Raw genomic sequence first — 14781 nt, forward strand, 5'->3', positions numbered from 1 at the left:
AGGGAAGCCTTCTAGTCATCAAGCTCAGTCCCCATATGCTGATCTTTCAGGTAGCTTTTTGTGTGTGTGTGTTTTATTTTGTTTTTTTGGCATGGGCAGGCTCTGGGAATCAAATCCAGGTCTCTGGCATGGCAGGTGAGAATTCTGCCACTGAGCCACCATTGTACCACCTTTCAGGTTGCTTTTTTTAGTGCTACATTCTTAAATGCAAACAAATGGCAAATAACCAACAGATAGTTTAAAAGGCCTCTAATTTCTGAGATTTATTTAATAAATAAACATGACATTTCCCACACACACACACCCACAAAAATCTATAATATTTTCAGGGAGAAAAGAGAAAATTGTGCATCCATGAAACAAGAATAGAATGTATAAAAAGGAACACTCACAGCAAGAAAGAGCTATTACAAATTTAAAATATTACTGCAAAACAATTTCAAAGCTAACTTTGGAAGCTAAAACATTGATGGATACTTCTAGAAAATAGGAGGCTGAAAGAAGCAGATGGGAAAGACAAGAAGAAGATTAGAGGGAATTATGTTCTCCAGTCCACTCATCTGGCAGCTGAAGAAAATAAAGGTGAGAAAAGGAAAGTAACTACAAATCATCAGCAAAGGTGGAATTAGAATCCATATCTATGGTCATAGTGTTTTTCCATTTGATAGGAATAGACTTCCTTCAGTGGCAGGTTAGAATTAATTTTTCAGAAAAACAGACTCAAAAATTTAATACATCCTACCTGAAATACAACTGTATTTTAAGATTCAATGATAATTTTATTTGGTGTATATATATATATATAGTACTTAACCATGTGCTAGACACTGTGGAGGAAAAAAACAAGAGATAAAAATACCTGCGTATGCAGAGCTTACATTCTAGTCAAGGAGACATACAATAAACAAATGTAAAACATATATATTAGAATGTGCTAAGTCCTTTGGAAGAACCATATCAGAGGTGGTAACCAAGAAGTACCAGAAGAAGGGGAGGCTGAGAATGCACTTTTAAATAATTGGGTATTTAGAGAAATTTTTAACTCTGTTACATTATAATCCATTGTTCTGTCATTAAAAAAAAAAAAAAGGAAAAAAAAGAGGCAGTCCAGAGCCAGACCAGCCACAGACAAGGTGAAGTCCTCTCACCAACGAGTCTGGGCTGGACAAGTTTGACACTACGCTCCAGGAGGCTTAAGAGAAAGCTCACACTCTAACCTTCCTATCAGGCTTGAGGTGATCTTCCAGGAAAGGTCTACTCACCCCGAGAGTTCTTATAATCCAAATTCACATAGGGGAAACTTGCACAATAGCAAGGCCTTATGGGAAATGAAGTCCAAGGCTACAAAAGTGGCATTGCCAGCAATAAAAGCAGGTTATAAAGTGACCAAATAATGTGATCCTCAACTGAAGCAGAAAGACAAGCCTGGATGGTGGGGAAAAAAGTGGAAAGGAAGTCTATTCAGAAGAAGCCTAAGAAGATAGTGAGGTAACAAGACTTGGGAAGCAAGCTGCATCCATCTTCAGTAAAAAACAGACTGAGAAGAAAAAGCGATAAATATAAGACAATTGGAAAGATACTTCCTCTCACCTTGGAACTTTTTTTTTAATGCAGTCCCTCTTTGAACTCGCCTCATAAGAGTTTGAAATGCAATTTAGACTTATTTCATTATGAAGGAAGCTGGAGGGAAAGAATCATCAATTTAATTCTTTAAATCCTTCTGCCACAACTTACTGCTTGTGTTAATAACTCCATAAAGTGTAAGTCAATGTGAAAATGCCCTCTGTTAAAAAAAAAAAAATTGAACCCTACTGTTAACAGAACATTCATACTGGAGAAAAACCCTATGAATTTACTGAGTTTGGGAAAGCTTCTTTCATTCACATGTCATACTTCATTAAATGTAGAAGTCATGCTGAGAGAAATCCTGTGCTTCTAAGGAATATTGAAATGCCTTTAGCTAGATGACAAATCTCCTTGAGCATAAGAAAATTCATACTGGAGAGAAATCAGTGAATATAAAGAAACTTCCTTGAGGTTTAGAAAATTTGTAGAGAAGAGACACCTTTGAATATACTGAATATGATGAAGTTTTCTCTCAGATCTCATTTCTTACTCTACATTTGAAAGGTAATACAGGGGAAAACCTTACAAATGTAAGAAATGTGGAAAAATCTGAAATCAAAAGTAAATCCTCATTTATCAAAAAATTCATACTGGAGAAAAACCTCATGAATGTGGGTAAGCTTCCATTCAGATATCAAACCTCAGTCAGCAGATAATTTATAATGGGGAAAACTCCTTTGCCTGTGAGATATATGGGAAAGTTTTCAGTCACAAATCAAACCTCACTGAGCATGAACATTTTCATGAATGTAGTAAATGGAAAATCCTTCAGCCAGTACAAAATCTTTTTTTACCACCAGAAGATTCACACTGGTGAGAAACCATATGAGTGTAAGGATTGTGTAAAAGTTTTCATTCAGAAGTCAAACCTCATCAGACGCGAGAGAACTCGAATGGGAAAGAAGCCCTTTCTTTGTAAGGAGTGTTGGAAAACTTTCAGTGGCAAATCAAACCTTACTGAGCATGAGAAAATTCATATTGGAGAAAAAACTTTGAATATATTGAATGTGGTACAGCTTTTGGCCAGAAGAAATACGCCATAAAATATGAGAACATTCACACTGGAGAGAAACCCTATGAGTGTAATGAATGTTAAAAGCCTTCTCTCAACAAACATGAATTATTGTACATGTGAGAATCCATTCAAGTGATAAACCTTATGAATGCAGTGTGTGTGAAAAAGCCTTCTCTCAGAACTCATCCCTTACTGTGCATGTGAAAAGCCATACAGATGAGAAACCTTACGGTTGTCATCAATGTGGGAAAGCCTCTCAGTTTTCGACTCTTGCTCTACATTTGAAAATACACACAGCTAAGAAGCCTTATCGGTGTAGTGAATGTGAGAGAGCTTTCAGCCAGAAGTCACCCTACATTAGATAACAGAAAATTCATGTTCATTAAAATCCCAAGAACACCTTGAAGATGTGAAATTTTTCATCAAAAATTTACATCTTTTATAGCACATCAGAAATAATTATTCTGCAGCAAAGCAACATAGATGAGGGAAACAGCAACTAAAAACTTGTGGGACACCAGAGATTACATACTGATGAGAAGGACATTCTTATGATAAAAAGCCTGTGACTAATAAAAAACCCATAACAAACAGCAAAGGTAATACTGAAACTTTAGAAGCATTTCCCCTAACATTGGGGACAAAAACAGATGACTGCTCTCATCATTGTTATCAGCATAGATCTGGAGATTCTAAACAATGTTATAAAGAAATAGTTTTAAGTGTTGGAAAGTAAGAGATAATACTAGATATCATCTACAAATTATATAAAACTATTGTGGTATTGATGGAGCAGAAAAGAAATGAGCCCAGAAACAATCTCACACACTTAATACAATTTGGAATATGATAGAAATGGCATCAGAAAATGATGAAATAATGGGACTATTTTAAAAATAGTTTGGAGGTAATTTGTTGTCCAGGGAGGGAATAAACCATATACAAAAATAAAGTGCCTTAAAAAAAGAATATGAAAAAACTGTATACTTAAATGATCTCGAGAAAAGGAAAGAATTCCTTAAAACAAATTTTAAAATACCTGGCCAATTCTTCCCTGAGTATGTATGCACAGGAGATATGTACCAGGAAGTTATTTACTGTGGCATGATTTGTAGAAAACAACTTAAATGCCCATCAGGAACAAAATGGAAAATTCTTGTAATGGAATACTGTATCTGTAAAATGCAGTATAAGAGACTTGCATTAGTGAAACCATCGCCCTCCCCACTATGTGGGCCGTGACATCCAGGGATGAAAGTCTCCCTGGCAGCATAGAAGATGACCCCAGGGATGAATCTCCTCCCGGTACCATGGAATCAACAATGCCTTTCTGACCAACAAAGGAAAAAGAAGTGTAACAAGTTATCGGTGGCTGAGAGAGTTCAAATAAACACAAGAGCCTATTCTGAAGGTGATTCTTACGCAAGCTTCAGTTAGACATTGCTACTGTCATAACTTGCCAAACCCCAACCAAAACCATTCCTGCCAATCCTAGAGAATACCTACAGCACGATATAAGATTCTACAAAGGTTCCACGCACTAGGGTAACTTTCCAGAAACCTCCAGATGGGTCCCTGGACCAGTTAAGTCCTGAAATGCAGAGGGGCCAGCTTCCCAGAACATCAACTAGTTCCATCCTCCTCCCGTATTATTGACAGCCCCCTTCCAACATGAAAAAGTTAAAATGGCCATAGCCCAAATACCCTAAAGAGTGAGAGAAAAATCAAAGGTGATGGTGGAGTTATACAGAGAAGGTCAAATGAGAATGAGTGCTGAATCATTATATTAATATCTCTTTTAGTCTCTAGTACCTTAAAGCAGCTAGAAATAAAAACCTAGAATATGGGAATTGTAACCCATACCAAACTGAAATCTGTTCTACAACTAATTGTTGTGATGTACTTTGAAATTTATTGCTTTTTTTGTATATACGTTATTTTTTACAAAAAAAGGAAGAGTGTAATAGGGACGATAGGATTTAACAAATGCGTATAACTGCTGACTCAATATATTGATATTTCTTTTGGTCTCCAGTGTCTTGAAGCTGCTAGAAGAAAAAATGAAAAATGGTGGAACTGTAGCCTATGCCAAAGTTTAAAACCTGTTATATAACTACTTGTTAAAATATACTTGGAAATTTTTAAAAAAAAAATTTTTAATGATAAAAAATGTACTTGGAAGTGTATTGCTTTTTTTATATATATATGTTATTTTCACAATTAAAAAATGGTTAAAAATATTTTTTAAAAAGAGAGACATGCATTAACAGAGGAAGATGTCAAAAATCATGTTGAGAGGGAAAATTCAAGTTGCACAGTGATACATACAAACAGTGAAATTTTTGTAAATTTGAATAAAGACTTCCCTCATAAAATTCAGTAGTATATATTGATAATCGAAGTATATTCAATGTAAATTTTTTTTAATGGATTGGAAGGACACAGACCAAACTCTTGATAGTGTTTGCTTGTGAAGAGTGAAGGAGGGAAGGGAATGAATGTGAGGTAGGGTGGGGATTGATAAAAGGGGATTGCAGCTTTGTATATAACTAACCATTTCTCTTAAAAAACAAAAAAGACTGCAAGTAAATATAATAAAGTACTGGTTAATTCTGGATTGTGCTATAAGAATATCTTGCTTATTTTTTGTACTTTTCTGTATTTTTAAAATTTCTCAATAATAATAGAGGTAAGGACGGGAAAGCTGTACCTTTAGAAATAGTATCATAATGGATTCATTCCAATCAAATACTTAACTTTGTATGGAAAATATTTCTAAAATTTTATCAATGGTGAATGGATGGATTTGTTCTCTAGTTTATATGAAATTATCTATTTTATTAAAATTAAAATGACAGCATAAAAATAAAAAATAAATAGAATGGGAAGAAGAATTGAAGATAGTTACATGTAGGCACCTCTGCTAAGGAGTTTAACTATAAAGCAAAGGAAAATTTTCCTACTACAGACTATCCCAGATTAGAGAGCTCTATCAAGACTAAGACCATTTTGTTCACCTCTCTGTCATACACACCTGGCCCAGGGTCTGGCACAGAATAGGTATCAATAAATATTTAATGAATGAATGTATGTGAAAATGGCAAAAAAGTTCGAGCATTCCTCTATAGAAAAGTGTTTTCTTTAGCTTAACCCTGCTAGTCATGGAACAATAAATGTCATAGCCAGATTACCCTTACATATAAAATAAATGTAAAATAATGCCCCAGCCAGAGCTTATGAATTAGCGGGAGAAATAAGGCGATACACTAAAAAGCAATCTGATAAGATAATCTGTAAAAAGAGGATGATAGTTCCTGTCACCTATGATTATTGTGAAGTTTAAATAAGAAAATGCATGTAAATTACTTAGCACTGTTCAATACATAGAAAACTACTCAGTAAGTTATTGTTATGCACACACGATCAACTTTACAAATATATTTATACCCTGCTTTGTGATAAAAGAATTTATGGTGACAAATGCATCATTTTTCTCCTTGCTTCTACAGATTCCAACATATAGTCTCTTTTCCTTCCCTGCTTCTGATATGTATACTGTATTCCCTAGCTGCATTGCAAGACACTCCCCAGAACAACCTACTCACATCTCTTCAAAGGAGCTTGATTTCTCCTCTCCTGGGAGGTGAGTGATTTCTTGATGATAATAAAAAATAGGGTTAAAGAGTAGAAGTGGTGAACTAGCTTATCATCACTCTTTTTTCCTTTATTAGAGGAAGAAATTGAAGACAGGGTGTGATGGTTTTGAGTTATGGACCCCAGAAAAAATACATTCTTAAACTTAATGAATCAGGTAGGCCTTTAATCTGGATTACTTGAGTCCTTTATAAGCAGAGTGAAACCAGGCATAAAAGCCAAAGGGAGCAGCCGGAAGTTGAACATCATTGGAACCCAGGGAAGGGAGAATCCAGAGGAGGCTGTCATGTGCATTGCCATGTGACAAAGAAGCCAAGTTCCAACAACCACTAGCGCCCAGCCCAGAACTCCGCAGTTTTTTGGGAGAAAGCATTGCTTTGATGGCCCCTTGATTTGGGCTTCTAGCCTCAAAACCACGAGCCAATAATTTCTCCTTGTTTAAGCCAACACATTGCTTGGCATTTGCTTTAGCAATAAGAAAACTAAAACAGATTTTGGTGCTAGAAGAATGGGATGCTGCTTTTGCAAATATCAAAAATGTAGAAAGAACTTTGGAATTAGGTAATGGATAGATGCTTAAAGAATTGTGAGGTGCTTGATAGAAAAAACTGAAATTGGTTCGAAAAGACTATTGATAGGAATATGAATGCTAAGATTTCTTCCAATGAGGACCTAGAAGGAAATGATGAGTGTATTATTGGAAATTTGAGAAAAGCCAATTCTTGTTTTAAAGTGGCAGAAAACTTGGTGAAAGTGAATTCTGATGTCAGATGAAAGGCAGAACTTGAAAGTGATTAACTTGGATATTTAGCTGGAAGATTTCTAAGCTAAGTGCAGAGGGTACAACCTGGTTTCTCCTCACAGCTTATAGTAAAACATGAGAGGAAAGGGATAAACTGAGAAATGAACTCGTAAGCACAAAGAAAACCAGAAATTGATGGTTTGGAAAATTCTGAGCCTATCTAGAAAGTATGCTCTGAGACTAGCACCAGAAGCAGCTCTTGAATCAAGGACCTCCCTGAGCTTCCAGAAAGGTACATCCCTGGAGAATAGGGCTCCATGTGAGGGTTTAACTGAACATGGAGTCAGTTTGCCATTTCAGTGGAAATCAGGATGGGAAATTCAGTTATACACAAGTATTTGTGGAAAGTTCTATTATCTGATGGTTTGGTTCTATTATCTGTAAACTGCATACAAAGCCAGCAAATTTTTAGCAAATTTTAGCAAATTTTAGCAAAATTTGAATGAACAGAATCACCACTATCAACCTGGGTGAAAAGGGACAAAGAAGGAACAATTGAAGGAAGTATGGTATCAAGGGCAGAACTGTGGAAAGTAAGGTCTAGATCAAAGATCTCTCCTTGTACCAATGCTTGGGAATGGAGGGGCCTGTGCTTTGGCATTTGTGGAGAGCCTGGCCACCACCTCAGTGCTTGGAGAAAGGTGCCTGTGTCCCAGGATTTGCAGAGAGCCTAGCTGCCAACTCAGTCAGTGCTCAGAGAACGTAGGGCCTACACCCTAGTGTTCAAAGAGAGCACGGCCATCGTGCAAGGTGTGGGGTTGCCATCAGGCCCAGAGGACAAAACATTGATCCATAGATGACTCTCAGACCTTGAAATCCTACAGAGTTTGCCCTGCTGGATTTCAAAATTGTTTGGGACTTGTGACCCCTGTTTTCCTTCTCATTTCTCCCTTCTAGAATGGGAACATCTATCCTATGCCTTTTCCCCTATTGTATATTGGAAGCAGATGACTTGTTTTCTAGATTGCACAGGTCCACAGACAATGGAGAATTGTACCCAGGACAGACCACACCCATAACCAATTTTAATGAGACTTTGTATTTAGCATTGTTAACAAATGACTTAAGGCTTTTGGGATGTTCTTATGGAATGAATGTATTTTACATCTGAAAAGAACATGTCTTTTTTGGAGTACAGAGGGCAGACTCTGGTAGTTTGGAGTTACTACCCCAGAAAAACATTTTCTTAAACTTAATGAATGGTCTGGACCATTGTAAATAAGATTATTCAGGATGTTATGTCAGTTAAGTTGTGACCCAGATGAATCAGGTTGGGTTTAAATCTGGATTACTAGAGTCCATTATTAGCAAAGTGAAAGACAAAAGCCAAAGGGAACAGCCAGAAGCCGAACATCATTGGAACCCAGAAGAGAAGGGAATGACCAGGAGAGACTACCATGTGTATTGCCATGTGACAGAAAAAGTCAAGGACCAGTAATTATCAACAACCAGCCCAGAACTCCAGTCTTCTGGTAGATAACATCCCCTTGATGATGTCTTGATTTGAACTTCTCCTAACCTCAAAACCAATAGCCAATAAATTCCCCTTGTTTAAACCAACCCATTGATGGTATTTGCTCTAGCAATGAGGACATTAAAACACAGGCAAAGAGTTTTGTTGATCTGTCACATCCACTGAAAGTCCCAAGATCAAATGAAAACAAAGTTTTTATAAGATAATTAGAACTTCTATTGCTTCCCTAAAAGTTCACTTTAATGAAAAGAACACTTTCCTCCTCCTCAGAGGCCCTTAACTTTTTTCCCTAAATCAGTCAACATCTGTGTAGGAAATAAACCATGATCTTCCCCTCTTAAATCTATGTGCTGAGTTCTTTTGCAAAAAGTAACTGGCCTAGGGTGCACGGGTGATTCATTGGTAGAATGCTCCCCTTCCATGTGGGAGACCGAGGTTCAATTCCCAGACCAAGCACTCAAAAAAAGAAAGTAACTGACCTATCTTTCACCAGCCAACCTTGGGTATGCATTATGATCAGGGTTAGAGCATAGTTCATCCTATCAAAAGGGCAGGGTTTAAGAATGAGATTGCTTCTTTCCACCCCACTTCCTTTCAGGCCCTAGTGCCATTTGATATCCCCTGTTTCCACCAGTCTTTCCCCTATCGTTTTCTTCTCCTTGGAGGAGAAGACAAGAGATGTACCCACTCAGCAGCCATTCTGACAACAGCAATTACTGAGTAGACCTTTTATTACAAGAAATACCCTTATACTGCTTAACCACTCAAAGGCCAAATTCACTGCTATGTAGCTTTCTACCTGCTCACTGCATGAAATGATCCTTTGCCTGCTACATGAAGAGAGCCCAGGTGTCCTAAGATCCCATATTTAGATAATTCCTCAATTATCTACTTTATAGGTGTTACTTTGACGTAGTCAGTCATTGAGTCACAAGGGTAAGATGAAGAGGTGTCTCTTGTTTCTATTATTTGGTAATTTTAAAAGTTGAAAATTTGTACTTTGCTTTTTGTCTACATCAAAATGTCCCAATCGCTACTTCAAAGGGGCCATATCAAAATGTCGTATAACACAATAATCCATTCATCTGTCCAAGGCTATTATAATTCCCTCTGTAACCACCTCACCAGAGATCCCACACCTTCTTGACCCTGCATTGCTCCAGGGCCTGATTCCCAGGGAGTCACCTATAGCTATATGTGACCTTAGGCTAATTGCTTCAATTCTCTAACCATCATCTTTCCTGTTTGTTAAGGGAAAATAATATATTACCTCAAGGTTGTTATAAAGAATAAATGAGCCTAGAAATTACTTATATTTATATACACCTTATATAGATTAGCTCATTGGATTTTCTCAGTACCCTTAGGAGGGATAATTTATTATTAATAAATACATGAAATGCCTAGAGCAACAGTTTCCAGGCTTTTGATCTTTTCACTTTATTGGTAATAGCCAAACAGGAACCAATTTATATATCCATCAACAAATAGGTAAATGATAACCAAACTGTGGTATACCCATACAATGCAATACAACTTAAAAATAAATGTACTGCCAAAGGAAAGAAGCCAGATAAAAAAAGAGTTTAGAGTATACAATTCCACTTATTTAAAACTCTACAAAATGCGAACTCATCATAAGGACAAATCACATCAAGGGTTGCCTAAGGACAGGGCAAGATAAATAGGAAAGAGGGAGGGATTTGTTTACCTCAAAATGTCTCTGTCACTACTTCAAAAGGGCCACATCAAAATGTCATATCAAATGCCACATCAAAAGAACAGGAGGAAATTTTACCAAAAAAATTACATTTGTTATTTATCTTGGTTGTAGTGATGATTTCATAGATGTATATGTATGCCAAAATTCATAAATATGTATATGTTAAGTATGTGAATTGTATTATATGTAAGTTATACCTTAGTAAAGCAGTGGTTCTCAAGCATTTCCATTTCAGGATGCCTTTACGCTCTTAAAATTTATTGAGGTCCCAGAGAGATTTGTTTGTGTGGATTATATCTATTGGTTTTTACCATATTAGAAATCAAAAATGAGAAATTTTTAATGTAATATACTAAATCAATGATATTTCCATATATCAGCAATGAATAATCCAAAATGAAATTAAGAAAACACTTCCACTAATAGTAGAATCAAAAAAGGAAAAATAGGGCCACGGTGGCTCAGCAGGTAAGAATGCTTGCCTGCCAAGCCCGAGGACCCGGGTTCCTTTCAGGCCCTAGTGCCATTTGATATCCCCTGTTTCCACCAGTCTTTCCCATATCGTTTTCTTCTCCTTGGAGGAGAAGACAAGAGATGTCTTCCTGGTGCCTGCCCATGTAAAAAAAAAAAAAAAAGAAAGAAAAAATACTCAGAAATAAATTTAGCAAGAGAAGTAAAACTACAAAACATTTTTTAATGAAATTAGAGACCTAAATAAATAGAAAATATTCCATGTTCATGAATCAAAAGACTCAGTATGGTTAAACTGATTGTACTCCCAAAATTGATCTCCAGAGACAGTACAGTCCTCATCAAAATTTCAGCTGGCATATTTGCTGAAATGGACAAGCTGAACCTTAAACTCATGTGGAAATTCAAGAGACATAGAATAGGCAATGCAATCATGAAAAAGAACTAGGATTCCAACTTCAAAAAACTTACTACAGAGACAGAGATGCAAGCCAAGGAACCCCAAGGAGTGCAGCAAGTCAGCATCAAAACACTACAGACTTCAGGGAGAAAGGATGGCCTTGGTGACACCTTGATTTTTGACTTCTAGCCTCAGAAACCAGTGATACTTCTCAACTTGTCCACTCCTTGAAAACCCTTATACCTCAGAAGAACTGAAGTTAATTTGAGAACAATTCCTTAACTAGGAGATAATTTTACATATGTAAGTCACTCGGTGATAGTTAACTCTTTAAAAAGGTGTATTGGGGTGCAAGGATAGTTCAGTGATAGAATTCTTGCCTGCCATGCAGGAGACCCGGGTTTGATTCTTGGCCCATGCACTTCCCAAAAATACAAAACAAAGCAACCAAACAAAAAAAGAAAAGACAAACAAACAAAAATTCAACAAATGATACTGTAATAATGGGATACTCAGAAAAAATAAAATGTGATACCCACCATACAGCATACAAAAAAAAAAGAAAAGAAATTTTAAAAAGGGTATATGGGCTTTTGATTGAAGAAGATAACAGCGAAAGATCCTCCAGGGTACCATTCCCCTACAGAGTAAACAACCAGCAAAAATGACAGATCGATCTTCCTCAGAATGACAGAAAACAGTTAAAGGGTCATAGTAACTGGGCAAGGACAGAACTAATCCTTTTAAAGCTTTTTAAAGCTGAGAAAACACAGCTTTAAAAAGAATAGGAGATCACGGCATCCTTGCTGGCCCCACTCTCATCCTGTCCGCAGTGTGATGTGAAGCCAGCTATGCTTCCATTGTAAGTCCCTGGCCCTGTTCCTGAGCGACCAGAGTAGCCCATAAGTGCATGCTAGCATTTATGAACCATATCTGTTTGTATATCAATGCTAGTCTATCAAGTCTATCAACTTCCACATCTTGAATTGATCTTCTTGGTAGGAAAACTAAACTGTGAAAAAAGAGCTCCAACCAACCCAGAGTCAATTAGCAAAGACTGTGAAAGGAGCTTTTTTCCATTAATTTGTTTTTGTTAACTCCTGGCTCTCAAGAAAATCACTGTACTATCACTAGCTGGATACAGACTTAGGGACAGACAGCTCAGGAACTAAATTCTAGAGTTAAGACTGGAAAACATTTAAATGTACAGAGTGCAACAAAAGATTGTAAGACAAAGAAATAATAGATGATGGCCCATTCTAAGAAGCAGAACAAAAATCCAGAAACCATTTGCAAACAATACCAGCCCTTGGACATACCATGTAAGATTTTAAAAATTGATCCTCAATATACTCAAGAAGATAAAACACAGAAAGAAAAGGAAATAAAGGACATTAGGAAAACAATGAATGAACAATATGAGACTTTGAATAAAGAGAGAGAAATTTTTTAAAGGATCCAAATAAAAATACTAGAGTTGAAAACCTTAGTAACAGGAACAAAAAATTCCCTAGAGGGCAGAAGAAATCAGTGATGTTGAAGGCGAGACAGTGGAAATGATTCAGGTTGAAGAGCAGAAAGAAAATAGAATTTATAAGAAGAGAACAGAGACAGCCTAAGAGACCTATGAGATACTATCAAGCATACCAATATACATATCATGGGTGTCTCAAAAGAAGGTAAACCCCAGCCGAAACCATTCCAACCCATCCTAAAGAACACCTAGGGCAATATATAAGATTCTACAAAGGTTCCAAGTAACAAGGGTTACTTTTCAGAAAACTGCAACCTCCAGATAGGTCCCTGGACCAGATAAGTCCTGAAACCTAGAGGACCCAGCTTCTCCAGAACATCAGCTAGTTTCATCCCTCTATCCCATATTATTGACAGCCCCTTCCAACATGAAAAAGTTAGAATGGGCATAGCCCAAATACCCCTAAAGAGTGATATAGAAAGATCAAAGGTGATGGTGGAGTTACACAGAGAAGGTAGGGTTTAACAAATGAGTATGATTGTTTAATTGTTATATTGATATTTCTTTTAGATCAAATGTCCATAAATTTGGTGGTCAATCTCTGTACTCTTTATTCTATTTCATTGGGATTTTTATTGTTATTGCATTGAATCTATAGATCAGTTTGGGTAGAATTTACATCTTGACGATATTCAACCTTCCTGTTCATGAGCATGGACTATCTTTCCATCTACTTAGGTCATTTTTAAATTTCTCTTAGCATTTTTTTGTAATTTTCTGTGTATAAGTCCTAGATACCTGATTCTTCTGGTTGCTATTCTGAATAGAAGTTTTTCTTTACTTGTCACCTCAGATATGTCATTGCTTGTATACAGAAGCATTACTGATTTTTGTGCATTAATCTTGTTTCTTGCCACTTTGCTGAATTTGCTTATTAGCTCAAGTAATTTTTTTTTCCTTTTTTCCGTCTACTCCTTGCTTATTAGCTCAAGTAGTTTTACTGTAGATTTCTGAGTTTTCTAAGTAAAGGATCATGTCAATTGCAAATAATGAAAGTTTTACTTCTTCCCATCCTATTTAGATGCCTTTTATTTCTTTCTCCCATTGAATTGCTCCAGCTAGTACTTCTAATGCAATGTTGAATAATAGTGGTGACAGTGGGCATCCTTGTCTCATTCCTGATCTCAGTGGAAATGCTTTCAGTTTCTCACCATTAAGTATAATGCTGGCTATGTGTTTTTCACATGTGCCCTTTATGATATTGAGAAAGTTTCCTTCGATGCCTAACTTTTGAAGTGTTTTTATCAGGAAAGGATGCTGGATTTTGTCGAATGCTTTTTCAGCATTTTCTAATTTGCTAGCTGCCAGAATGTGATATACCAGAACTGAAATGGCTTTTAAAAGAGGAATTTAATAAGTTCCTAGTTCACAGTTCTTAGGCCATAGAAATGTCCAAAAGCAAGTGTATAGAAATGTCTGATCTAAGGCATCCAGGGAAAGATACCTTGGTTCAGGAAGGCCGATGAAGTTCAGGGTTTCTTTGTCCACTGTAAAGGCACTTGGTGAACAGGGCAGCGTCGACTAGCTTCCTCTCCAGGCCTCTTGCTTCATGAAGCTCCTCAGCAGCCTTCTCCTTCTTCATCTCCAAAGGTCGCTGGCTGGTGGACTCTGTGTGGTTCTCTCATCATTCTGTCATGGTTCTGTGGTTGTCTTCTTATTATCAAAAGAAAGCCTCTTCAAAATGTCTCCTCTTTTATAGGATTCCAATAAACTAATCAAGACCCATGTCAAGTGGGTGGAGACACATCTTCATCTAATCAAGTTTATGCTAGGACAGATGCTTCCTGGCCAGCCCTCAGAAAACTCACTGAACCACATCTTGTTCCTCACCAACTTACCAAAAGAGACCAACAAACTCATACTATGGTTTTCAACCAGTTCCCTGGCTTCTGGGGGGTTCAGCTGGTCCCTGGATGGCACGGCATCACCTTTATGGAGTTCGATGAGATACAAGCAGGGGCTGCTCGCAGTGCCCTGCAGGACTTCAAGATCACCCAGAACAACTCCTTGAAGATTTCCTTTGCGAAGAAGTAGCACCTTGCCCCCATACCTGCCCCTGCCCCCGTTCTGGAGCCACCCTTT

The 14781-nt window shown here is 37.1% G+C and overlaps 1 protein-coding gene and 1 pseudogene across 7 annotated transcripts in view; both read left to right on the top strand.

The window, feature by feature from the left end:
* Positions 1-14781, top strand: part of C2CD3 (C2 domain containing 3 centriole elongation regulator) — a 235253-nt gene that overhangs the window by 174008 nt on the left and 46464 nt on the right. For all 7 annotated transcript variants that reach the window (XM_077113600.1, XM_077113599.1, XM_077113596.1 and 4 more), the window contains one exon: positions 6151-6284. In XM_077113600.1, the coding sequence (XP_076969715.1) occupies positions 6151-6284 (134 nt within the window). The remainder of the gene's footprint in view (positions 1-6150; positions 6285-14781) is intronic.
* On the top strand, positions 541-5197 carry LOC143643906 (uncharacterized; annotated as a pseudogene).

This window comes from Tamandua tetradactyla, chromosome 8, assembly GCF_023851605.1.
Source record: "Tamandua tetradactyla isolate mTamTet1 chromosome 8, mTamTet1.pri, whole genome shotgun sequence".
NCBI lineage: Eukaryota > Metazoa > Chordata > Mammalia > Pilosa > Myrmecophagidae > Tamandua > Tamandua tetradactyla.